Raw genomic sequence first — 25,926 nt, 5'->3', positions numbered from 1 at the left:
GCGTTAACGCAGTCTGAAAGATCCATCTTCCCAGACTCGCATCTGCTGAAGGCTGAGTGTGAATGTTGTAGTGCTTCAAGAGGGTGTGCAGACTGGACCGCCGACACCTGGTGCCAAATGGTCCAGGAAACATCCACCAAACGAATGAAGTGTGCCCTAATCCCACTGGAGTAGGCTTGCCTCCGACACAGTAAGACTCCTGAATAGTTGAGCGTATCCACCTGGCTATTGCGGATTTGAGCGTGGCATTTGGGCCCCTGGGCCATGAGATCGGAGACAAACGGCATACACACTGGAAAAAGAATGGATTCCTGTCCCAGCTGATAGTGAGGCAAAAGGCTGACAAGCTGCCTGAGTCCCCTGTTGAAGGGCTATGACCCATGTCTCGTGGACAAATTACCAACCCTCGGGAGGTGTGTAGGATCATACCTAAAAGGGATACCTGCTGAGCCAGGACTGGGAAAGATTTGTTTAAGTCTATCCGCTGTTATGCTAGGCAATTCAGTAACACAATGTACATAGCGATCAGAGCACATACAGTGATCTGACAATAACCCAAAATAATAGAACGAGCTCTGAGACGTGGAAACTCTGTAGACCGCAATTCCTGATCCTCTCCAAACACAACTAGAGGCAGCTGTGGATTGCGCCTAAGGCTCCCTATGCAACTCGGCACAGCCTGAGAAACTAACTAGCCTGAAGATAGAAAAATAAGCCTACCTTGCCTCAGAGAAATACCCCAAAGGAAAAGGCAGCCCCCCACATATGACTGTGAGTAAGATGAAAAGACAAACGTAGGGATGAAATAGATTCAGCAAAGTGAGGCCCGATATTCTAGACAGAACGAGGATAGGAAAGATAACTTTGCGGTCTACACAAAACCCTAAAGAAAACCACGCAAAGGGGGCAAAAAGACCCTCCGTACCGAACTAACGGCACGGAGGTACACCCTCTGCGTCCCAGAGCTTCCAGCAAAACAAATAGACAAGCTGGACAGAAAAAATAGCAACAAATAGCAAAGAAGCACTTAGCTATGCAGAGCAGCAGGCCACAGGAATGATCCAGAGAAACACAAGTCCAACACTGGAACATTGACAGGAAGCATGGATCAAAGCATCAGGTGGAGTTAAGTAGAGAAGCAGCTAACGACCTCACCAGATCACCTGAGGGAGGAAACTCAGAAGCTGCAGTACCACTTTCCTCCACAAACGGAAGCTCCCAGAGAGAATCAGCCGAAGTACCACTTATGACCACAGGAGTGAACACTGCCACAGAATTCACAACAGTACCCCCCCTTGAGGAGGGGTCACCGAACCCTCACCAGAGCCCCCAGGCCGACCAGGATGAGCCACATGAAAGGCACGAACAAGATCGGGAGCATGGACATCAGAGGCAAAAACCCAGGAATTATCTTCCTGAGCATAACCCTTCCATTTAACCAGATACTGGAGTTTCCGTCTTGAAAGACGAGAATCCAAAATCTTCTCCACAATATACTCCAATTCCCCCTCCACCAAAACCGGGGCAGGAGGCTCAACAGATGGGACCATAGGTGCCACGTATCTCCGCAACAATGACCTATGGAATACGTTATGTATGGAAAAAGAATCTGGAAGGGTCAGACGAAAAGACACAGGATTAAGAATCTCAGAAATCCTATACGGACCAATAAAACGAGGTTTAAACTTAGGAGAGGAAACCTTCATAGGAATATGACGAGAAGATAACCAAACCAGATCCCCAACACGAAGTCGGGGACCCACACGGCGTCTGCGATTAGCGAAAAGATGAGCCTTCTCCTGGGACAAGGTCAAATTGTCCACTACCTGAGTCCAAATCTGCTGCAACCTGTCCACCACAGTATCCACACCAGGACAGTCCGAAGACTCAACCTGTCCTGAAGAGAAACGAGGATGGAACCCAGAATTGCAGAAAAACGGATAAACCAAGGTAGCCGAGCTGGCCCGATTATTAAGTGTGAACTCAGCCAAAGGCAAAAAGGACACCCAGTCATCCTGATCAGCAGAAACAAAGCATCTCAGATATGTTTCCAAGGTCTGATTGGTTCGTTCGGTCTGGCCATTAGTCTGAGGATGGAAAGCCAAGGAAAAAGACAAGTCAATGCCCATCCTACCACAAAAGGCTCGCCAAAACCTCGAAACAAACTGGGAACCTCTGTCAGAAACAATATTCTCTGGAATGCCATGCAAACGAACCACATGCTGGAAGAACAAAGGCACCAAATCAGAAGAGGAAGGCAATTTAGACAAGGGTACCAGATGGACCATCTTAGAAAAGCGATCACAGACCACCCAAATGACTGACATCTTTTGAGAAACGGGAAGGTCAGAAATAAAATCCATAGAGATATGTGTCCAAGGCCTCTTCGGGACCGGCAAGGGCAAAAGCAACCCACTGGCACGAGAACAGCAGGGCTTAGCCCGAGCACAAATCCCACAGGACTGCACAAAAGTACGCACATCCCGCGACAGAGAGGGCCACCAAAAGGATCTAGCCACTAACTCTCTGGTACCAAAGATTCCAGGATGACCAGCCAACACCGAACAATGAAGTTCAGAGATAACTCTATTTGTCCACCTATCAGGGACAAACAGTCTCTCCGCTGGGCAACGATCAGGTTTATTAGCCTGAAATTTTTGCAGCACCCGCCGCAAATCAGGGGAGATGGCAGACACAATTACTCCTTCCTTGAGGATACCCGCCGGCTCAGATAAACCCGGAGAGTCGGGCACAAAACTCCTAGACAGAGCATCCGCCTTCACATTTTTAGAGCCCGGAAGGTACGAAATCACAAAGTCAAAACGGCCAAAAAACAACGACCAACGAGCTTGTCTAGGATTCAAGCGCTTGGCAGACTCGAGATAAGTCAAGTTCTTATGATCAGTCAATACCACCACGCGATGCTTAGCTCCTTCAAGCCAATGACGCCACTCCTCGAATGCCCACTTCATGGCCAGCAACTCTCGGTTGCCCACATCATAATTTCGCTCAGCAGGCGAAAACTTCCTGGAAAAGAAAGCGCATGGTTTCATCACTGAGCAACCAGAACCTCTCTGTGACAAAACAGCCCCTGCTCCAATCTCAGAAGCATCAACCTCGACCTGGAACGGAAGAGAAACATCTGGTTGACACAACACAGGGGCAGAAGAAAAACGACGCTTCAACTCTTGAAAAGCTTCCACAGCAGCAGAAGACCAATTGACCAAATCAGCACCCTTCTTGGTCAAATCGGTCAATGGTTTGGCAACACTAGAAAAATTGCAGATGAAGCGACGATAAAAATTAGCAAAGCCCAGAAACTTTTGCAGACTTTTCAGAGATGTCGGCTGAGTCCAATCATGGATGGCTTGGACCTTAACCGGATCCATCTCGATAGTAGAAGGGGAAAAGATGAACCCCAAAAATGAAACCTTCTGCACACCAAAGAGACACTTTGATCCCTTCACAAACAAAGAATTAGCACGCAGGACCTGAAAAACCGTTCTGACCTGCTTCACATGAGACTCCCAATCATCCGAGAAGATCAAAATGTCATCCAAGTACACAATCAGGAATTTATCCAGGTACTCACGGAAGATGTCATGCATAAAGGATTGAAACACTGATGGAGCATTGGCAAGTCCGAACGGCATCACTAGATACTCAAAATGACCCTCGGGCGTATTAAATGCAGTTTCCCATTCATCGCCTTGCCTGATTCTCACCAGATTATACGCACCACGAAGATCTATCTTAGTGAACCAACTAGCCCCCTTAATCCGAGCAAACAAATCAGATAACAATGGCAAGGGGTACTGAAATTTTACAGTGATCTTATTAAGAAGGCGGTAATCTATACACGGTCTCAGCGAACCATCCTTCTTGGCCACAAAAAAGAACCCTGCTCCCAATGGCGACGGCGACGGGCGAATATGCCCCTTCTCCAGGGATTCCTTCACATAACTGCGCATAGCGGTGTGCTCAGGCACGGATAAATTAAACAGTCGACCTTTTGGGAATTTACTACCAGGAATCAAATTGATAGCACAATCACAATCCCTATGCGGAGGCAGGGCATCGGACTTGGGCTCATCAAATACATCCCGGTAATCAGACAAGAACTCTGGAACCTCAGAAGGGGTGGATGACGAAATTGACAGAAATGGAACATCACCATGTACCCCCTGACAACCCCAGCTGGACACCAACATGGAATTCCAATCCAATATTGGATTATGGGCTTGTAGCCATGGCAACCCCAACACGACCACATCATGCAGATTATGCAACACCAGAAAGCGAATATCCTCCTGATGTGCAGGAGCCATGCACATGGTCAGCTGGGTCCAGTACTGAGGCTTATTCTTGGCCAAAGGTGTAGCATCAATTCCTCTCAATGGAATAGGACACTGCAAGGGCTCCAATAAAAACCCACAACGTTTAGCATAATCCAAGTCCATCAAATTCAGGGCAGCGCCTGAATCCACAAACGCCATGACAGAATACGACGACAAGGAGCATATCAAGGTAACGGACAGAAGAAATTTTGACTGTACAGTACCAATGGCGGCAGACCTAGCGAACCGCTTAGTGCGCTTAGGACAATCAGAGATAGCATGAGCGGAATCACCACAGTAGAAACACAGCCCATTTAGACGTCTGTGTTCTTGCCGTTCAACTCTGGTCATAGTCCTATCGCACTGCATAGGCTCAGGTTTAATCTCAGGTAATACCGCCAAATGGTACACAGATTTACGCTCACGCAAGCGTCGACCGATCTGAATGGCCAAAGACATAGACTCATTCAAACCAGCGGGCATAGGAAATCCCACCATGACATCCTTAATGGCTTCAGAGAGACCCTTTCTGAAAATGGCTGCAAGCGCAGATTCATTCCATTGAGTGAGCACGGACCATTTTCTAAATTTCTGGCAATATAGCTCTATCTCATCCTGAGCCTGACAAAGAGCCAGCAAATTTTTTTCTGCCTGATCTACTGAATTAGGCTCATCGTACAGCAATCCAAGCGCCAGGAAAAACGCATTGATATCACTCAATGCAGGATCTCCTGACGCAAGAGAAAATGCCCAGTCCTGAGGGTCGCCACGCAAAAAAGAAATGACGATCCTAACCTGTTGCGCTGGGTCACCTGAGGAACGAGGTTTCAAAGCCAGAAACAGTTTACAATTATTCTTGAAACTCAGAAATTTAGTTCTATCTCCAAAAAACAAATCTGGAATAGGAATTCTCGGTTCTAACAAAGAATTCTGAACCACAAAATTTTGAATATCTTGAACTCTTGCCGTGAGCTGATCTACACATGAAGACAGACCTTTAATGTCCATTGTAACACCTGTGTCCTGAACCACCCAAATGTCTAGGGGAAAAAAAAGACAAATCACAGTGCAAAGGAAAAAAAATGGTCTCAGAACTTCTTTTTTCCCTCTATTGAGAATCATTAGTACTTTTGGCTTCCTGTACTGTTATGCTAGGCAATTCAGTAACACAATGTACATAGCGATCAGAGCACATACAGTGATCTGACAATAACCCAAAATAATAGAACGAGCTCTGAGACGTGGAAACTCTGTAGACCGCAATTCCTGATCCTCTCCAAACACAACTAGAGGCAGCTGTGGATTGCGCCTAAGGCTCCCTATGCAACTCGGCACAGCCTGAGAAACTAACTAGCCTGAAGATAGAAAAATAAGCCTACCTTGCCTCAGAGAAATACCCCAAAGGAAAAGGCAGCCCCCCACATATAATGACTGTGAGTAAGATGAAAAGACAAACGTAGGGATGAAATAGATTCAGCAAAGTGAGGCCCGATATTCTAGACAGAACGAGGATAGGAAAGATAACTTTGCGGTCTACACAAAACCCTAAAGAAAACCACGCAAAGGGGGCAAAAAGACCCTCCGTACCGAACTAACGGCACGGAGGTACACCCTCTGCGTCCCAGAGCTTCCAGCAAAACAAATAGACAAGCTGGACAGAAAAAATAGCAACAAATAGCAAAGAAGCACTTAGCTATGCAGAGCAGCAGGCCACAGGAATGATCCAGAGAAACACAAGTCCAACACTGGAACATTGACAGGAAGCATGGATCAAAGCATCAGGTGGAGTTAAGTAGAGAAGCAGCTAACGACCTCACCAGATCACCTGAGGGAGGAAACTCAGAAGCTGCAGTACCACTTTCCTCCACAAACGGAAGCTCCCAGAGAGAATCAGCCGAAGTACCACTTGTGACCACAGGAGTGAACTCTGCCACAGAATTCACAACAATCCGCCAGTCCAGGCAGGAAAAGAGTGTCCAAAGGGATACAGACACCTATGTGCAGGCTTGGAAAGACTGCCCCTTGATCAGAAGGACACTAGGTATAACAGGACAACCCCACATGCAGAATGAACAAGACAACCGCCATGACCCTTGTGAACGCCCTGGGATCGGCAGTGAGGCCGAAAGGAAAAGCCTTAAATTGGAAATGATCCTCTCGGACGGCGAGATGCAGGAACATTCAAGGGTCGGAAAGATTGAGATATGAAGGTAAGCATCCCATATGTCGATGGATGCTAGTAAACTCCCTCTTTTACGATGAGTAGCTTCAGGTCCAGTATAGGCCATACCGCTCCGTCCTTCTTTCTCCAGGGACGAACCGTGCTGTAGACTGAGAGGAAACACTGTCTTGAATGAAAGACACAAGGAAACTGGCTCATTTGTCATCAAAGACAGAGAGCCAGATATGACAAGACAGGAATAGACATCCGCCTACTAAAGGACCGGAAACGTTCCTATTGATGAAAAAAGGACGCCTAGACTTTTGCTAGGGAGAGAATTTTGTTTTCTCCTGTAGTGTCATATATAAGCTAATACGGCTACTTGCCGAATAAGCACCCGGTCTGCTAGGGCAGAGACGTGAAGGAATTTTTTTTTTTTGGGACACAGCGTCAACTCACCATCCCTGAACCACAGTGCCCGTCGGAAGATGATGGCAGTTGCAGCTGTAAGCACAGCATAGAGCAGAGTGTAGGGACGAGTACAAGAGACATTCCCTGGCCAAGGAGATCTGATTGGATAGTTCTGCTGCTTCCAGAGGAAGGTCAGTGTCCTGTATGTTCCTGCTCAGGGTATCGGCCCAAGAGACCATAGCATTAGATACCCACACCGTGGCAAAAAAAAAAGGGGAAGTGCCGAAACCGAAGGCAGGAAAAAAACAAATGGCTCGGGTTGACTATCTGCCAGTCTGTGGGGCTTTAATTGAGAAATCATCTGACAAGGACTGAAGGGATTTTGAGGTCAAGCGCTGACAGGTGGATAAACCAGAGAGGATTCTTCCCATTTTTTCCACACTCAGGGGAAAGAGCAACCTGCCTCTATAAGCCTCTGACTTGTGAAGCTTATGTTCGATCGCTTTTCGTGCTGGCGAGCTATATCCTAGGCTTCCATCTACCCACTCCGAGTCAGAAGAGGGGAGACGTACCGCCATCTCCCTGCCATCCCCGCAGTTTATCAGGGCCGATGGAAAGGAGGCTGCACGGACACAGTAAAAACCTCTGGACATCCAAGGAGGTTAACTTATTGATGATGAGTAAGGGCTGTTGGTCCGGAAGGGGTACATGGAGACGACACTCCGCGCTCCCGCCTATTGTAGATTTGGGGAGAGCAGAGCCCTTAAAGGGAACCTGTCACCCCCTGGCGTTTTTAACTAAAAGAGCCACCTGGTGCAGCACTAATGTTGCATTCTGTCAAGGTGGCTCTTTTACTTGTAGTCCCTTCCAACACTGCAATATTCGTTTTTTAAATTAGCCCGCCATACCTATAGTCTGTCTGGAGGGCATGTCTTTTTCCCCAGACACAAAAGCCTCCCAGCCATCCCTCAGCCCCAGATTTTAAATTTTTTCATAAGAAGTGGGTAAAAACGGCACCAAAGTTTGCCCCACAAATTACTGAAAGGGGCAATACCCCATATGTGGCTGTACAGTACTACTTAGTCATACGGAGAGACTCGGGCGGAAGGGATCGCTATTTGCCTCCTGGAGCAGATGTTCCTAGAACAGTTTGCGGACTCCATATACAGAGCCCCTAAGTGCTAGAAGATCAGAATCCCCCCTCAAGTGACCCCATTTTGGAAATTCCCCACTGGGAATTTATCTGCAGGTGTAGTGACAATTATGACTCCATGTGTATTTTCCAGACACAAGCAGCAATGAATATTGCCAAGTGAAAATTGCAAACTGCCGTTGTAGTGACCAGTACGTTGCAGTCACCAGTACATTATGCCCAGCCCGTGCTTCTGGAGGGATGCACCCGTTAGGCGGGCTCTCATCACTTTAGAAATGCCAAACATGGATGCAATATGTGGTTTAGGCACACTGGGGCTCAGAAGGGAGGGGGGGATTTGGATTTGAGAGCAGAGAATTTGTTGAATTTCTTTTGGAGGGAGAGGAGCCATTTCTCTTTTCCAGAGCCCTTGTACTATGTTAGAATCAGGCTGCACTCAGATGTCGTCCGAGTGCAGTCTGTAACGCCGAAGGAGACGGGAACAAAGAGTGGACTGTTAGAATCAGGCTGCACTCAGATGTCGTCCGAGTGCAGTCTGTAACGCCGAAGGAGACGGGAACAAAGAGTGGACTGTTAGAATCAGGCTGCACTCAGATGTCGTCCGAGTGCAGTCTGTTACGCCGAAGGCGACGAGAACAAAGAGTGGACCCACTGGACCGTGGCACCGAACCTCCCCTGAGCGAGCACTCCAGAGTGGAACCAACCCCTATACAGGGACTATTAGAAGGCAAGCACAGGGAAAACTAGTACCACGGAGGTCAGGACCAGGGATCGGCTCCAGGAAAAGGAAACAGGGAGAAAAACGGGGAAAAACAGAAAGGGAAGAAGGTGACGGAGGAAAACCTGGGTGAGAAGTAAAGGAGCTGAGGAACGGACTGAGGAAAGGGAAAACACAGGAACTGCGGAACACAGGAGCAGGAACTGAAAGAGAAAACAGGAGAACAAGAGGTTAAACAACACAGGGCTGGAAAGGCACAAGACTGGGAATGCACAGGACTGGTAAAACACAGAAAACTATGCGGCCTAACTAAAGCAGGAAAACACAATAATCAGGCGCCTCCACAAAGGGAGGAGGGCCAGAAATGCCTGAGGCCAGACTTTGATTGGCAGGAAGTACTTCCGGGTCAGGTCATGGAGGGATAGAAGAGCAGAAGGAGCACGCGCGGTCAGAACCTACTGCGCCTGCGCAACCCACAGGAGCGCGCAGCTGAGTGCAGGGAGGACGCGCACCGGGATGCAAGCACCGAGCCCCGGAGTGAGGAGGACGCAGCAAGGACATCAGCTGACCTGGACTCGGCGGCAGCAGGAGGAGTGCCAGGAACAGGAGCCGAGGTAACATACTACCAGTAACATGGAAGCCCCCTATATTTCCATTAACAGATGACAGACCTGAGTGGGGACTTGCTTTTTTTGTGGATTAAGTTGAAGCTTTTTTGAGACCATTTTACATAACGTTTGGGATCACATTTATCCGGCGCTCTACGTTGAGCACTTACTTTGGGGTTTTCCATCTAAATCTCTTAGTGGCGTGATTCAGATGAGACCCCCGAGGGATCCATTCACTATAAACTCTGTCTGGCCTCTGTTCAGCATTGTCCTTCATTTCAGAAGTGCACCAAACTGTGACCGACGACACTTTTATACAATCCTAAAAAGACGAACACCGCCGGATCACAGGTCAGACAGCGTCCACAGTGCCTCCATGTGCCTCATTATAGGGAATCTTACACTGGGGGTTTTGTCTGAATCATGTATTTCAGAGATTCATATGGAAACCCTAATGTAAGCACTCAGCGCAGAGTGCAGGATAAATGTGCTCCGAGCCTTACTGCGATCTTTGAGACACAGAATGAAAAAAATAAAAAAAATCAACAGCAGGTGAAGAAATGGTTTTATTTATTTTTACGCCGTTCCTCATACGGTATAAGTGACTAGGCAAATGTATTCTTAGGGTCGGTGCAATTACAGCGATACCAGATTTATATCGGGTTTTTATGTTTGGCAGCTGTCACACACTAAAAGACGCTTTTTATTGCAAAAAATAGTTTTTGCATCACCACATTTTGAGAGCTATAATTTTCCGTATTTCATGGCACAGAGTCATGTGAGGGCTTTGTTTTTTGCGGGACGAGCTGACGTTTTTATTTGTACCATTTTCAGGCACGTGACATTTTTTGATCGCTTTCTATTCAGATTTTTGGGAGGAATAATGAACAAAAATCAGCAATTCATGAATTTCTTTTGGGGTTGGGGGTTTATACCATTCCTTGTGTGGTAAATTTGATAAGGCAGTTTTATTATTCTCAGTACGATTAACCATGATACCTCATTTATGTAGTTTTTTGGCGCTTTTACACAACGAAAACTATTTTATAGAAAATTGTTTTTGCATCTCTTTATTCTGAGAGATAACACTTTTTTATTTTTCTGCTTTCGACTGCAGCATTTAGGGGGTTAAAGTGCCGGAAGCTGTGCGTGACCTCTCCAGGAACTTAGTCAGAATCAGCTGACACCCGGAAGCGATCGCCCGCGCACCATCCGTGTGTGCGCGCGATCGCCATGCAGTAATAAGACGTCCCTGTTAACATAGGCCCAGAGCGCAGGAAGGTATTATGACGATACATGTCAGAAAGGGGTTAATGGGTAAATTTGTATAGTGCTTGTGAAAAACAGCGGCTTTTCCTTATTAACCCCTTTCTGCCATTGGACGTACTATCCCGTCCATGTGCCCTGGGCCCATCTAACCATGGCTGGAACAGTACATCATGGGCGATCAGCCACTCTCAAGGGGGGAGCGCGGCTGATTTCGGCTGGGTGTCAGCTAATTCTCACAGCTGACACCCAGCACTAAGTGCCAGGAGTGGTCACCTACTGCTCCTGGCACTGTAGCCCCTGAAACACTGCGATCAAACATAGGGGGCTGAGAGCCCCTCTGTGTTTGGATCGAAGACCCCGCAGCATGATGCGGGGTCCCGATCGCTGTCATGGAGACCCGATGGTTTGCATGCTATAGAAGCAATCAGCCTGCACAAAAGGAGTGTCCCATAGTGGGACAAAGTGTAAAAGTAAGAATTAAATTTAAAAAAAATTGAAATAATTGTAAATATATTTTTAAAAAATAATAAAAAAAAATACTCAGTATTTATTCCATCAATAAATAAATATTTGAATTAAAAAAATCTAAACAATACAAGTACACATATTTAGTATTGCCATGTCCGTAACGACCTGACCTATAAAACTGTCCTAATAGTTAACCCCTTTACTGAACACCATTAAAAAAAACAAGGCAAAAAACATCATCATACCGCCGAACAAAAAGTGGAATAAAACGTGATCAAAAAGACAGATATAAATAAACATGGTACCGCTGAAAATGTCATCTTATCCCACAGAAAACAAACTGCCATACAGCTCCATCAGCAGAAAAATAAAAAAGTGTTATCTCTCAGAATAAAGAGATGCAAAAACAATTATCTTTTCTATAAAATAGTTTTCATTGTGTAAAAGCGCCAAAACATAAAAAAATGATATAAATGAGATATCGCTGTAATCATATTGACCCGAAGAATAAAACTGATTTACCAATTTTACCACATACGGAAAGGTACAAACACGCCACCCAAAAGAAATTCATGAATTGCTGGTTTTTGTTCATTCTGCCTCCCAAAAATCGGAATAGAAAGCGATCAAAAAATGTCATGTGCCCGAAAATGTTACCAATAAAAATGTCAACTCGTCCGGCAGAAAACAAGACCTCACATGACTCTGTGGGCCAAAATATGTAAAAATTATAGCTCTCAAAATGTGGTGATACAAAACTATTTTTTGCAATAAAAAGCGTCTTTTAGTGTGTGACAGCTGCCAAACATAAAAACCCGATATAAAAACGCGCTAAAAATAGTAAATCAAACCCCCTTCATCACCCCCTTAGTTAGGGAAAAATAATAAAAATGTATTTATTTCCATTTTCCCATTAGGGTTGGGGTTAGGGCTAAAGGTAGGGTTAGGGTTGGGGCTAAAGTTAGGGTTGGGGCTAAAGTTAGGGTTAGGGCTAAAGTTAGGATTACGGTTACATTTGGGATTACGGTTAGGGTTGGGATTAGGGCTAGGGGTGTGTAAGGGATAGGTATGTAGTTAGGGTTATGGTTATGGTTGTGATTAGGGTTAGGGGTGTGTTGGGGTAATGGTTGGAGTTAGAATTGCAGGGTTTCCACTGTTTAGGCACATCCGGGGCTCTCCAAAAGCGACATGGCATCCAATCTCGATTCCAGCCAATTTTGCATTGAAAAGTCAAATGGCGCACCTTCCCTTCCGAGCTCTGCCGTGCGCCCAAACACCCCCACATTAGGGGTATCAGCGTACTCAGGACAAATTGGACAACAACTTTTGGGCTCCAATTTCTCCTGTTATCCTTGGTAAAATAAAACAAATTGGATTTGAAGTACCATATTTTTCGCTTTATAAGACGCACCTGATTATAATACGCACCCCCAAATTTGGTGAAGAAAAAGAGAAAAAAATAATTTTATGTTAAATGGGGGTCTGTCTTATAATGCCAGTGTCCATCTTACAAATCATATATATGCCCCTCATCCTGGTATCTATATAACCCCCATCCTGGCATATGGCCCCCCCTGTGCTGGCACATTGCCCCCCATCTCATCCTGGATATGGCCCTCCGTCACTATAAGCCCCCCTGCTGCCACGCACATGGCCCCCCTCTTTCTATATGCCACTTACTGGCACGCACATGGCCCCCCCTCTATATGGCACGCACATGGTCCCCCCAGTCACTACATGCCCCCCTGCAGGCACACACATAGCCCCCATTCACTACATGCCCCCCCGCAGGCACACACATGGCCCCCCCAGACACTACATGCCCCCTGCAGGCACACACATGCCCCCCCCAGTCACTACATGCCCCCCTGCAGACACACACATAGCCCCCCCCCCCCCCAGTCACTACATGCCCCCCTGCTGGCAGGCACATGATAAAATAACAAACAGTTAACTCACCTTCTGATGATGGCTCCTTGCTCACAGTTCCTCGGTTGCACTTCCTGTTTCCCAGGCATCAGATCATGTGACCTGGGCACACAGTGATGACATCACTGTGCTGTGCCGATCACATGATCGGATGTCGGCACAGACTCAGGAAGAGCCACGGGAGAACTGGGAGCATGGAGCCATCATCAGAAGGTGAGTTAAGTGTTTGTTATTTTATCATGTGCCTGCCAGCAGGGGGGCATGTTGTGACTGGGGGGGACTATGTGTGTGTCTGCAGGGGGGCATGTAGTGACTAGGGGGGCTATGGTGTGCCAGCAGGGGGGCATATTTATGATGGGAGGGGAGAGTGCAGGCACACAGTGGTGTATCTAGGGGGGGGGGGGGGGGGGACTGGCAGCCGGGGCATGTGCCCCGGGCGCAGCCGGCAGGGGGGCGCAGTTGGGCTGCCTAATGCAGTGGTCCAAAGTGTCTCCCCCGGCGGCTGCATTCTGCCGCCCCCCGCGCTGGGAGTCAGCTGTTCTCTGTGCCAACTGTCAAGCTGACAGCCGGCACAGAGAAGCTGCAGCGCGCCGGCTCCCGGAGATCAATTGTACTCACATCTACCAGCTGCGAGTACAATTGAGGCTCTGACCGCTGGGTCCGAGCGACGCCAGCAGCGTGATCAAGTCATGTGATCACGCTGCTGATGTCCCTATCCGGCGCGCAGGAGAAAGAAGAGACTTGGTGGTAAGTGCTCCTGTAGTTGTGGAGCTGAAGACACCGAAGATTCAGCGTGGGGTGGGTGGGTTTATGGAGAATATTTATTCAGTGTTTGGGGGGAGATTTATTTAGTGTGTGTGTTGGGGAGTCAGGATTTAATCAGTGTGTTGGGGGGGGGGGGGTTAGGGATTTATTCAATGTGCGTGGGGGGGATTTATCCTCTGTGTTGGGGGGGGATTTATGTTGTGAATTCTACTTTTGGGCTCTCTCCGGTGGTTGTAGGTGGTAATGCAGTTGTCCCTGGCCTGCAGTCCTGGACAGGTGTATCTGCTGATTGCAATTCTGACTGGGGTATTTAGGTTTGCAGGACTCATTAGTCCTTTCCAGTTGTCAATGCTTCTTGGGAAGTGTTGGATCTCTGTCTGGCTTCTCCTGCTTAGCTGCCAATTCAGCAAAGATACGTGTCTGTTTCTTTTTCTATGGCACACAAGCTGTGTGCTGGATTTTGGATTGTATTCCTGCTCTGTGTTTAGGATTCTCTGGAGTTGCAGATATACGTTCCACGTCTTTAGTTAGATGGAGGAATTTTTTGTATAATCTGCTGTGGATATTTTTGGAAGGGTTTTAATACTGACCGCACAGGACTCTGTTCTATCCTTTCCTATTTTAGCTAGAGTGGCCTCTTGTGCTAAATCCTGTTTTCTGCCTGTGTTTGTCTTTCCTCTCCTACTCACAGTCAATATTTGTGGGGGGCTGCCTATCCTTTGGGGTTCTGTTCTGAGGCAAGGTAGTATTCCTATTTCCATCTATAGGGGTATTTAGTCCTCCGGCTGTGACAAGGTGTCTAGGGTTTGTTAGGTACACCCCACGGCTACTTCTAGTTGCGGTGTTTAGATCAGGGTTTGCGGTCAGTATAGTTACCACCTACTCCAGTGAAAGTTTTCATGCTGCTCCAAGGTCACCGGATCATAACAGATTTATTCAGTGTGTGGGGGGGATTTAGTCAGAGTGTATGGGGGGATTTATCCTCTGTGTTGGGGGGATTCAGTGTGTGGGGGGGATTTAGTCAGAGTGTATGGGGGGATTTATTCAGTGTATGTGGGGGGGATTTAGTCAGTGTATGTGGGGGGGATTTAGTCAGAGTGTGTGGGGGGGATTTAGTCAGAGTGTATGGGGGGATTTATTCAGTGTGGGGGGGGATTTAGTCAGTGTATGTGGGGGGGATTTAGTCAGTGTGTGGGGGGGATTTAGTCAGAGTGTATGGGGGGATTTATTCAGTGTGTGGGGGGGATTTAGTCAAGAGTGTATGGGGGGGATTAAGTCAGTGTATGTGGGGGGGATTTAGCCAGTGTATGTGGAGAGGATTTAGTCAGAGTGTGTGTGGGGGGGATTTAGTCAGAGTCTATGGGGGGGATTTATTCAGTGTGTGGGGGGGATTTAGTCAGAGTGTATGGGGGATTTAGTCAGTGTGTGTAGGGGGGATTTATTCAGTGTGTGTGGGGGGATTTATTCAGTGTGTGTGGGGGGATTTATTCAGTGTGTGTGGGGGGATTTATTCAGTGTGTGTGGGGGGATTTATTCAGTGTGTGTGGGGGAGATTTATTCAGTGTGTTTGGGGGGGATTTATTCAGTGTGTGTGGGATTTATTCAGTGTGTATGTGGGGAGTGGGAATTTATTTAGCATGTGTGGGGCAGGGTGCATTTATTCTGTGTGAAGGGGGATGGATTTATTCTGTCGGAAGGGGAGTGGATATATTCTGTGGGGGTAAGGGGGGAGATGGGGGTGGACACAGTAGCGAGGGGAAAAATGTGTGCTGACACAGTATTGGGAGCAAGGGTGATAGGATGTGTGAGGACAGTATGGGGAGTCGGGGGAATGTGCGAGGAGGAAATATGGAGAGCAAAGGGGTATGTTAGCAGGGGGGATGAACATGAGGAGGCTATTATAAATGTGTGCAGACAGTATGGGGGGAGGAAAGTGTGAGTGGGCACAGAATAGATACCGAGTAGTGTGAGGGTAACAGCCAGGAGGAGACAGCATGCCAAGTAGGACAGTATGCCAAGTAGGCACAGTAGAGAGACTGGGCTCTCTAGGAGAGACACAGTATGAGAAGGCAGCGTGAACTATGGAAAAGAGAGAGGGCAGTGTGGATGGCATGTACCATAAGAGGGACAGTGAGGGTCATATTATGTGCTGGGAATAAAGTGAGGGGCATTTATTTACTTGGGGGCTCAGACTAGGGCAGATATTTTTATTCTGGAGCATTATAATAACACTGCTATCTTTAAGGGTGTTGTGTCGGGATGTGCTGCAGAAGACTGGAGAAGATGGAAGTCTGCAGAAACGAGCTCTGCCGGTGGATGAGAAGCGTCATCATGGCATCTGGACAAGATGAAAAGAAAGAGGCGACTCCAGAAACAACGTCATCTATCAGGTACCTGGATGTAAATGTGTTTTTTTTTGTGATACTAATTCTCATATTTTTATTTATGTTAGGAACATTAAAAGGGATGTCCAAGGTTGTGAGGAGTCTGCAGTCATACTATGTGACTGCAGACTTCTGAATTCTCAGTGCACACTGCTATCATAATTCTCTGATGTTGGTGATTTACATGCATGTGGTCACGTGCTGACTAGACATGTGTGGCCTCATTCAATGAAAATGAATTGACTGAGGCCGGACACATCTAGTTAGAATGTGGCCAGAAGTATCCAAATCACATACTTGTGCTGGCATGACCGTCCACTCTGGCCACCGGCAAGGGAGAATCCTAAAAGTGTGCAGTGCTTGCGCTGTGAGAATTCAGAAGCCTGCAGTCACATAGAATGACTGCAGACTTTCATCTCAAACCTGGACGCACCCAATTATAAAATGAAGCCCTGTAGCCAGTCCTAACAACGTGTAATATCCTAACTGTCAGGATTAAGCTCTGCTTTCAGGTTCCAGCAATCATCACATGGCCACTTCACTCATATGTGATTTTCATATTTGCTGTCATGTGACAATGAGGTGTTCTTCCTGCTTCTCTCAGTATTTCACTGAACGTTGAGAGAATTAGGGAGAGCAGCTCGTTGGCGCGTGACTAAGTGTGCAAATCACGTATGTGCTGAGGGGGGGGAGGGGGGGACGCCAAGCTGAATTCTTGCCCCGGGTGCCAGAAAACCTAGATACACCTCTGCAGGCACATGTAATATTCGCTGCTTCCCTGTCAACCAACTCAGTGCGGCTTCAGCACCGAGGTGATGGACAGTGGGTGCAGTGAATATTACATGAGGCTAATGAGCAGGAGCTCAGGATCTCTTGCTGTCTCTGCAGTCTGCAGCCAGCCCACCCCAGCCCCCTGACACCACTTCAGAGCCGCCCCCCTCCTCTACAGCACATCACACAGATTCGGATTATAAGACGCATCCCCCTACTTTCTCCCAAAATTTGGGGGAACAAAAGTGCGTCTTATAATCCGAAAAATACGTAATTTTTTTGGTGAAAAAAGTTAAATGCTAATTTTTTTTTTAAACATTCCAAAAATTCCTGTGAAGCACCTGAAGTGGTCCCTTAACAACAATTGTTTTGTAAAAATGAGAAATTGCTGGTCAACTTTTAACCCTTATATCTTCCTAACAAAAAAAACTTTTCGTTCCAAAATTGTGCTGATGTAAAGTAGACATGTGGGAAATGTTACTTGTTAGGTATTTTGTGTGACATATCTCTGTGATTTAAGGGCATGAAAATTTTTGCCAAATTTACATTTTTTTTCACAAATAAACGCAAGTCATATCAAAGAAATTTTACCACTATCATGAAGTACAATATGTCACGAGAAAACAGTGTCAGAATCACTGGGATCCATGGCAGCATTTCAGAGTTATTACCTCATAAAGGGACAGTGGTCAGAATTATGTAAAAATTGGCCTGGTCAATAACATGCAAACCACCCTTGGGGGTAAAGGGGTTAAAAATCCTCCCTGTTCTTAAGACTGGAGGGTCTTTTAATACTATGGTTTAATGCTTGTTGCTTAGGATACAAGCCCCAGATGCAGACTATCAGAGTGGCTGGTTTCCAACGCAAAAGTGTCCTGAAAGAGCTGCAACCATGCCGCTGATCCAAACGGTCACCCGGTCAGGATCATTGTCCCCCGACAAGCAGGAAGCCAAAGGCAGAGGCACAGCACCATCTACACTAATGCTGTCAAAACTGCCCCCTATGGATAAGAGCCATGTAACCGATTGCACTACACGTACCTTGTGGCAGGAGAACATCTATCAGCCAAGCACTGTGATCCCTGCATTAAAAAAAAACAGATCCGTTAGCAGGAGACAGACACTTCTAAACAATACCCCACCTCCCAGAATGAAAGCTCAAAGGGCCCTTAAAGGTAACATCCAGGAGCCACAACCTGAAATGACGTTGTACATGAAATTTGATGCAATGGTTCAAATAACATAAAGCAAGCTCAGTAGCCAAGCCTGTGCCATACTGGGCAGATGCTGGCTGTACTATACAGCTGGCAACTGCAATTGGAGCTGAGCTCTGATCATTGCTGTTCAATCATCTGAATGCGGCTGTCAGTAACTTGAATAGCCAGCTTGCTAGTGATCCGCACACGGACTGATAAGACAATTGCGGAGAGGCGATGGGTTTACATGGTGGTCACGAACACCTGCCATCATAGTCCTCCTGCGAAACATTAGTTACACCATCATACTATGGTATTGCAGTATATAGTGTAAGATATCAATCATATGAATGCAGGTTCGAAGGACTAAAAAATAAAGTATAAATATTAAAAATGGTGTGTGTGTGTGTGTGTATATATATATATATATATACATATACACAGTGGGCACGGAAAGTATTCAGACCCCTTTAAATTTTTCATGTAATAGTTGAGTTTTTCTTTTTTAATAAATTTGCAAAAATGTCTGCATTTCTGTTTTTTTTTTTCAGTCAAGAGAGTGTACATTAATGAGAAAAATAAATAATTAACTTTTTTGAATTTACCAAATTTACACATATGTATATATATATATATATATATATATATATATATATATATATATATATATATATATACATACACACATATGATATGTGCACACAAACATACATGTTTAAATCACCCTCTTTCCCCATTCAAATAAAAAAAAAAAACTGAAAAAATGTAAAAGAGATTTGGCTTCATCATTTCCATACAAGTCTGATCTGTCAAAATATAAAAAAGAAAAAAATTATTAACAATCATAACTGTCTCTTTTTAGTTGCCTTCCCCTTGTGGGCCCCCCCCCAAAAAAACGTAATAAAAAGAGATCAAAATGTCACCTGAACCTCAAAATGGTATCAGTAAAACTATCTACATATTGGGAATTCAGGACAGCCAAATCTTGGGTGTTATTTGAGCACACTAATAATTAAATCATCTGGGTTATTACACCCTTGGAAATCCCTTTGTTTTTTTTTTGTTTTGTTTTTTCTCCTGGTTCACTGCGCTCTCACATTTTTCAGTACCCTACTACTACAAGGGTCCAAATTTTTCTGCCAGGGCTAGCAATATTGGGACAGCCGTCGAGGAGTGGGGGCGCCATTGCGCAGGTCTAGGGTGCCAACCCCCGCTGATAGGTAGGGTGAGTGTGAGGGATAGTATCTACCTATATATTAACCCGTCGAGGTGGGGTGGGCCCCTATGACCATGGACGGGATAGTACGTCCAGCGCGATCGGCGGCGCTCACGGGGGGAGCGCCGCCAATCGCGGCCAGGTGTCAGTTGTTTATCGCAGCTGACATCCGGCACTATGTGCCAGGAGCGGTCACGGACCGCCCCCGGCACATTAACCCCTGGCACACCGCGATCAAAGATGATCGCGATGTGCCGGCGGTGCAGGGAAGCATCGCGCAGGGAGGGGGCTCCCTGCGGGCTTCCCTGAGCCCCCCGCAGCAACGCGATGTGATCGCGTTGCTGCGAGGGTCTCCTCACCTCCCTCCCTGCTCGAGCCCCGGATCCAAGATGGCTGCGGATCCGGGTCCTGCAGGGAGGGAGGTGGCTTCACAGAACCTGCTCAGAGCAGGCACTGTGAAGCAGCCTGCACTGCTCTCAGATCGGTGATCTGACAGAGTGCTGTGCACACTGTCAGATCACCGATCTGTGATGTCCCCCCCTGGGACAAAGTAAAAAAGTAAAAAAAATTATTTTCAAATGTGTAAAAAAAAATTAAAAAAATATTCCAAAATAATGAAAAAAAAAAATATTATTCCCATAAATACATTTCTTTATCTAAATAAAAAAACAAAATAATAAAAGTACATATATTTAGTATCGCCGCGTCCGTAACGGCCCGACCTATAAAACTGGCCCACTAGTTAACCCCTTCAGTAAACACCGTAAGAAAAAGAAAAAAAAACGAGGCAAAAAACAACGGTTTATTATCATACCGCCGAACAAAAAGTGGAATAACACGCGATCAAAAAGACAGATATAAATAACCATGGTACCGCTGAAAACGTCATCTTGTCCCGCAAAAAACGAGCCGCCATACAGCATCATCAGCAAAAAAATAAAACAGTTATAGTCCTGAGAATAAAGCGATGCAAAAATAATTATTTTTTCTATAAAATAGTTTTTATCGTATAAAAGCGCCAAAACATAAAAAAATGATATAAATGAGGTGTCGCTGTAATCGTACTGACCCGAAGAATAAAACTGCTTTATCAATTTTACCAAACGCGGAACGGTATAAATGCCTCCCCCAAAAGAAATTCATGAATAGCTGGTTTTTGGTCATTCTGCCTCACAAAAATCGGAATAAAAAGCGATCAAAAAATGTCACGTGCCCGAAAATGTTACCAATAAAAACGTCAACTCGTCCCGCAAAAAACAAGACCTCATATGACTCTGTGGACCAAAATATGGAAAAATTATAGCTCTCAAAATGTGGTAACGCAAAAAATATTTTTTGCAATAAAAAGCGTCTTTCAGCGTGTGACGGCTGCCAATCCTAAAAATCCGCTAAAAAACCCGCTATAAAAGTAAATCAAACCCCCTTCATCACCCCCTTAGTTAGGGAAAAATAAAAAAAATGTATTTATTTCCATTTTCCCATTAGGGTTAGGGCTAGGGTTAGGGCTCGGGTTAGGGTTAGGGCTAGGGTTAGGGCTAGGGTTAGGGCTACAGTTTGGGTTGGGGCTAAAGTTAGGGTACGGCTTGGGGCTAAAGTTACAGTTAGGGTTTAGATTACATTTACAGTTGGGAATAGGGTTGGGATTAGGGTTAGGGGTGTGTCAGGGTTAGAGGTGTGGTTAGGGTTACTGTTGGAATTAGGGTTAGGGGTGTGTTTAGATTAGGGTTTCAGTTATAATTGGGGGTTTCCACTGTTTAGGCACATCAGGGGCTCTCCAAACGCGACATGGCGTCCGATCTCAATTCCAGCCAATTCTGCGTTGAAAAAGTAAAACAGTGCTTCTTCCCTTCCGAGCTCTCCCGTGTGCCCAAACAGGGGTTTACCCCAACATATGGGGTATCAGCGTACTCAGGACAAATAGGACAACAACTTTTGGGGTCCAATTTCTCCTGTTACCCTTGGGAAAATACAAAACTGGGGGCTAAAAAATAATTTTGGGGGGAAAGATTTTTTTTTTTAATTTTCACGGCTCTGCGTTACAAACTGTAGTGAAACACTTGGGGGTTCAAAGCTATCACAACACATCTAGATGAGTTCCTTAGGGTGTCTAGTTTCCAAAATGGTGTCACTTGTGGGAGGTTTCTACTGTTTAGGTACATTAGGGGCTCTGCAAATGCAATGTGACACCTGCAGACCATTCCATCTAAGTCCTCATTCCAAATGGAGCTCCTTCCCTTCCGAGCTCTCCCATGCGCCCAAACAGTGGTTCCCCCCCACATATGGGGTATCAGCGCACTCAGGACAAATTGGACAACAAATTGTGGGGTCCAATTTCTCCTGTTACCCTCGGGAAAATACAAAACTGGGGCTAAAAAATAATTTTTGTGGGAAAAAATTTTTGTTTTATTTTTACGGCTCTCCATTATAAACTTCTGTGAAGCCCTTGGTGGGTCAAAGCGCTCAGCACACATCTAGGTAAGTTCCTAAGGGGGTCTACTTTCCAAAATGGTGTCACTTGTGGGGGGTTTCAATGTTTAGCCACATCAGGGGCTCTCCAAACGAAACATGGCGTCCCATCTCAATTCCAGTCAATTTTGCATTGAAAAGTCAAATGGCGCTCCTTCGCTTCCGAGCTCTGCTATGCGCCCAAACAGTGGTTTACCCCCACATGTGGGGTATTGGCGTACTCAGGACAAATTGTACAACAATGTTTGGGGTCCATTTTCTCCTGTTACCCTTGGTAAAATAAAACAAATTGGAGCTGAATTAAATTTTTTGTGAAAAAAAGTTAAATGTTCATTTTTATTTAAACATTCAAAAAATTCCTGTGAAGCACCAGAAGGGTTAATAAACTTCTTGGATATGGTTTTGAGCACCTTGAGGGGTGTAGTTTTTAGAATGGTGTCACACTTGGGTATTTTCTATCATATAGACCCCTCAAAATGACTTCAAATGAGATGTGGTCCCTAAAAAAAAATGGTGTTGTAGAAATGAGAAATTGCTGGTCAACTTTTAACCCTTATAACTCCCTAACAAAAAAAAAATTTTGGTTCCAAAATTGTGCTGATGTAAAGTAGACATGTGGGAAATGTTACTTATTAAGTATTTTGTGTGACATATCTCTGTGATTTAATTGCATAAAAATTCAAAGTTGGAAAATTGCGAAATTTTCATAATTTTCGCCAAATTTCCGTTTTTTTCACAAATAAACGCAGGTACTATCAAAAAATTTTTACCATTGTCATGAAGTACAATATGTCACGAGAAAACAATGTCAGAATCACTGGGATCCGTTGAAGCGTTCCAGAGTTATAACCTCATAAAGGGACAGTGGTCAGAATTGTAAAAATTGGCCCGGTCATTAACGTGCAAACCACCCTTGGGGGTAAAGGGGTTAACACCCTCCTCATCAAACTACACATATACATTTTTCTTTCCCCTTCCCAATAGAGTCTGATAGATCAGGAGGGACAGTCGACGTTGAGCGGGGGCGCCACTGCGCAGGAATAGGGTGCCAACCTCCGCTGGCAGGTAAGGTACTGAAAAGTGCTAGGCTACTAGGGACAGGCACCTCCCTAGGTTCTTTTTCTATTTTCAAGTGTTTTTTTTTTTGGTGATGGATTTGTATGCACTTTGTTGTTTTTTTAAATATTGCTAATAAAGATATTTTTAGTAATTTTTTTGGGGGGATTGCTTTCTGTGAAATTGTTCTACTTTCAATTCCCTCAATAGTGTTTTTTCTGTGAGATTGTGTTGCTTTTTGTTACAAAATGTTAACAATGAAAATACTTTGATAATTTCAGTCTTACTGTAATGGTACTGATCAGGTCACCAGATCATTTTTACTGCACAATGAGCGCCGAAAAATATAAACCCCAAATATTATGGTAGAACTTTGATTTTTCACCACACTTGGAATTTTTTTCTCATTTTTAGTGCACTATATAGTAAAGTGAATGTGAAATTTGAAACTACAATTCGTTCTGCAAAAAAACAAGCTCTTGTAAGATATTACAAAGATCAATACAAAAGTTATGGTTCTCTGCACATCAGTCGAACATGCAACAGATATGTAGACAACAGCGGCTCCTCTACTATTCTACATAATAAATGAGACAATTGTTTTTGTATGAAGAAGTGATAAGATATGGAGGAACAAACAAAATGAGCAGTGAGGCAACTTTGCAGGTGATACCTTTCACCAATATCAGACATCCATTCAGTTACTCACCCTGTGATTCTTTGGCTGCACTCCTCACATAGGTACAGAGGGGGCGGTTTGTCCCCCAAAGCCACAGAGAGCCCAGCATCAATACACATCTGCAGATTCAAAAGAAAGAGATCAAGTAACATATATTATAGCCCGCTGACATCTAGTGGTAATACCAGTGCACTACAAGCCTGACAATATCACAAGCTGAGAGATCAGGAGCTCTTTGCTGGTGAACTCTTCTACCAGTATTAGACACAGCTGTGGCTCAAAGCGATAAGAGAAAAAAGATCAAGCACAACTACTGATACATCACACATAGGGAAAATGAAGTACCTTCACCGCTGGCTTATTGATGGCGTTGTGGCATTCAATGTGCTGACAATGAATGGGATTCCAGGCTGGGAAGAGAAAACACTCATGTAAGTACAGAGCTGCACTCACCTTTCTGCTGGTGCAGTCAATGTGTACATACATTACTGATCCTATACTGATCCTGAGTTACATCCTGTATTATACTCCAGAGCTGCACTCACTATTCTGCTGGTGCAGTCACTGTGTACATACATTACATTACTGATCCCGAGTTACATCCTGTATTATACTCCAGAGCTGCACTCACCATTCTGCTGGTGCAGTCACTGTGTACATACATTACTGATCCTATACTGATCCTGAGTTACATCCTGTATTATACTCTAGAGCTGCACTCACTATTCTGCTGGTGCAATCACTGTGTACATACATTACATTACTGATCCTGTACTGATCCTGAGTTACATCCTGAATTATACTCCAGAGCTGCACTCACCATTCTGCTGGTGCAGTCACTGTGTACATACATTACTGATCCTATACTGATCCTGAGTTACATCCTGTATTATACTCCAGAGCTGCACTCACTATTCTGCTGGTGCAGTCACTGTGTACATACATTACATTACTGATCCCGAGTTACATCCTGTATTATACTCCAGAGCTGCACTCACCATTCTGCTGGTGCAGTCACTTTGTACATACATTACTGATCCTATACTGATCCTGAGTTACATCCTGTATTATACTCTAGAGCTGCACTCACTATTCTGCTGGTGCAATCACTGTGTATATACATTACATTACTGATCCTGTACTGATCCTGAGTTACATCCTGAATTATACTCCAGAGCTGCACTCACCATTCTGCTGGTGCAGTCACTGTGTACATACATTACTGATCCTATACTGATCCTGAGTTACATCCTGTATTATACTCCAGAGATGCACTCACTATTCTGCTGGTGCAGTCACTTTGTACATACATTACTGATCCTATACTGATCCTGGGTTACATCCTGTATTATACTCCAGAGCTGCACTCACTATTCTGCTGGTGCAATCACTGTGTACATACATTACATTACTGATCCTGTACTGATCCTGAGTTACATCCTGAATTATACTCCAGAGCTGCACTCACCATTCTGCTGGTGCAGTCACTGTGTACATACATTACTGATCCTATACTGATCTTGAGTTAGATCCTGTATTATACTCCAGAGCTGCACTCACTATTCTGCTGGTGCAGTCACTGTGTACATACATTACATTACTGATCCTGAGTTATATCCTGTATTATACTCCAGAGCTGCACTCACTATTCTGCTGGTGCAATCACTGTGTACATACATTAAATTACTGATCCTGTACTGATCCTGAGTTACATCCTGAATTATACTCCAGAGCTGCACTCACCATTCTGCTGGTGCAGTCACTGTGTACATACATTACTGATCCTATACTGATCCTGAGTTACATCCTGTATTATACTCCAGAGCTGCACTCACTATTCTGCTGGTGCAATCACTGTGTACATATATTACATTACTGATCCCGAGTTACATCCTGTATTATACTCCAGAGCTGCACTCACTATTCTGCTGGTGCAATCACTGTGTACATACATTACATTACTGATCCTGTACTGATCCTGAGTTACATCCTGAATTATACTCCAGAGCTGCACTCACCATTCTGCTGGTGCAGTCACTGTGTACATACATTACTGATCCTATACTGATCCTGAGTTACATCCTGTATTATACTCCAGAGATGCACTCACTATTCTGCTGGTGCAATCACTGTGTACATACATTACATTACTGATCCTGTACTGATCCTGAGTTACATCCTGAATTATACTCCAGAGCTGCACTCACCATTCTGCTTGTGCAGTCACTGTGTACATACATTACTGATCCTATACTGATCCTGAGTTACATCCTGTATTATACTCCAGAGCTGCACTCACTATTCTGCTGGTGCAGTCACTGTGTACATACATTACTGAT

At 45.1% G+C, this 25,926-nt stretch overlaps 1 protein-coding gene across 1 annotated transcript in view; it reads right to left on the bottom strand.

The window, feature by feature from the left end:
* The window catches only part of UNC79 (unc-79 homolog, NALCN channel complex subunit), a 305,852-nt gene that overhangs the window by 171,066 nt on the left and 108,860 nt on the right, over positions 1-25,926 (bottom strand). The window contains exons 8-10 of the mRNA XM_069737139.1: positions 23,933-23,997; positions 23,618-23,706; positions 18,016-18,056 (exon numbers count right to left, since the gene is read on the bottom strand). Of these exons, the coding sequence (XP_069593240.1) occupies positions 18,016-18,056; positions 23,618-23,706; positions 23,933-23,997 (195 nt within the window). The remainder of the gene's footprint in view (positions 1-18,015; positions 18,057-23,617; positions 23,707-23,932; positions 23,998-25,926) is intronic.

Source organism: Ranitomeya imitator, chromosome 1 (assembly GCF_032444005.1).
Source record: "Ranitomeya imitator isolate aRanImi1 chromosome 1, aRanImi1.pri, whole genome shotgun sequence".
NCBI classification, from domain to species: domain Eukaryota; kingdom Metazoa; phylum Chordata; class Amphibia; order Anura; family Dendrobatidae; genus Ranitomeya; species Ranitomeya imitator.
This window is presented reverse-complemented; position numbering and strand designations above follow the sequence as displayed.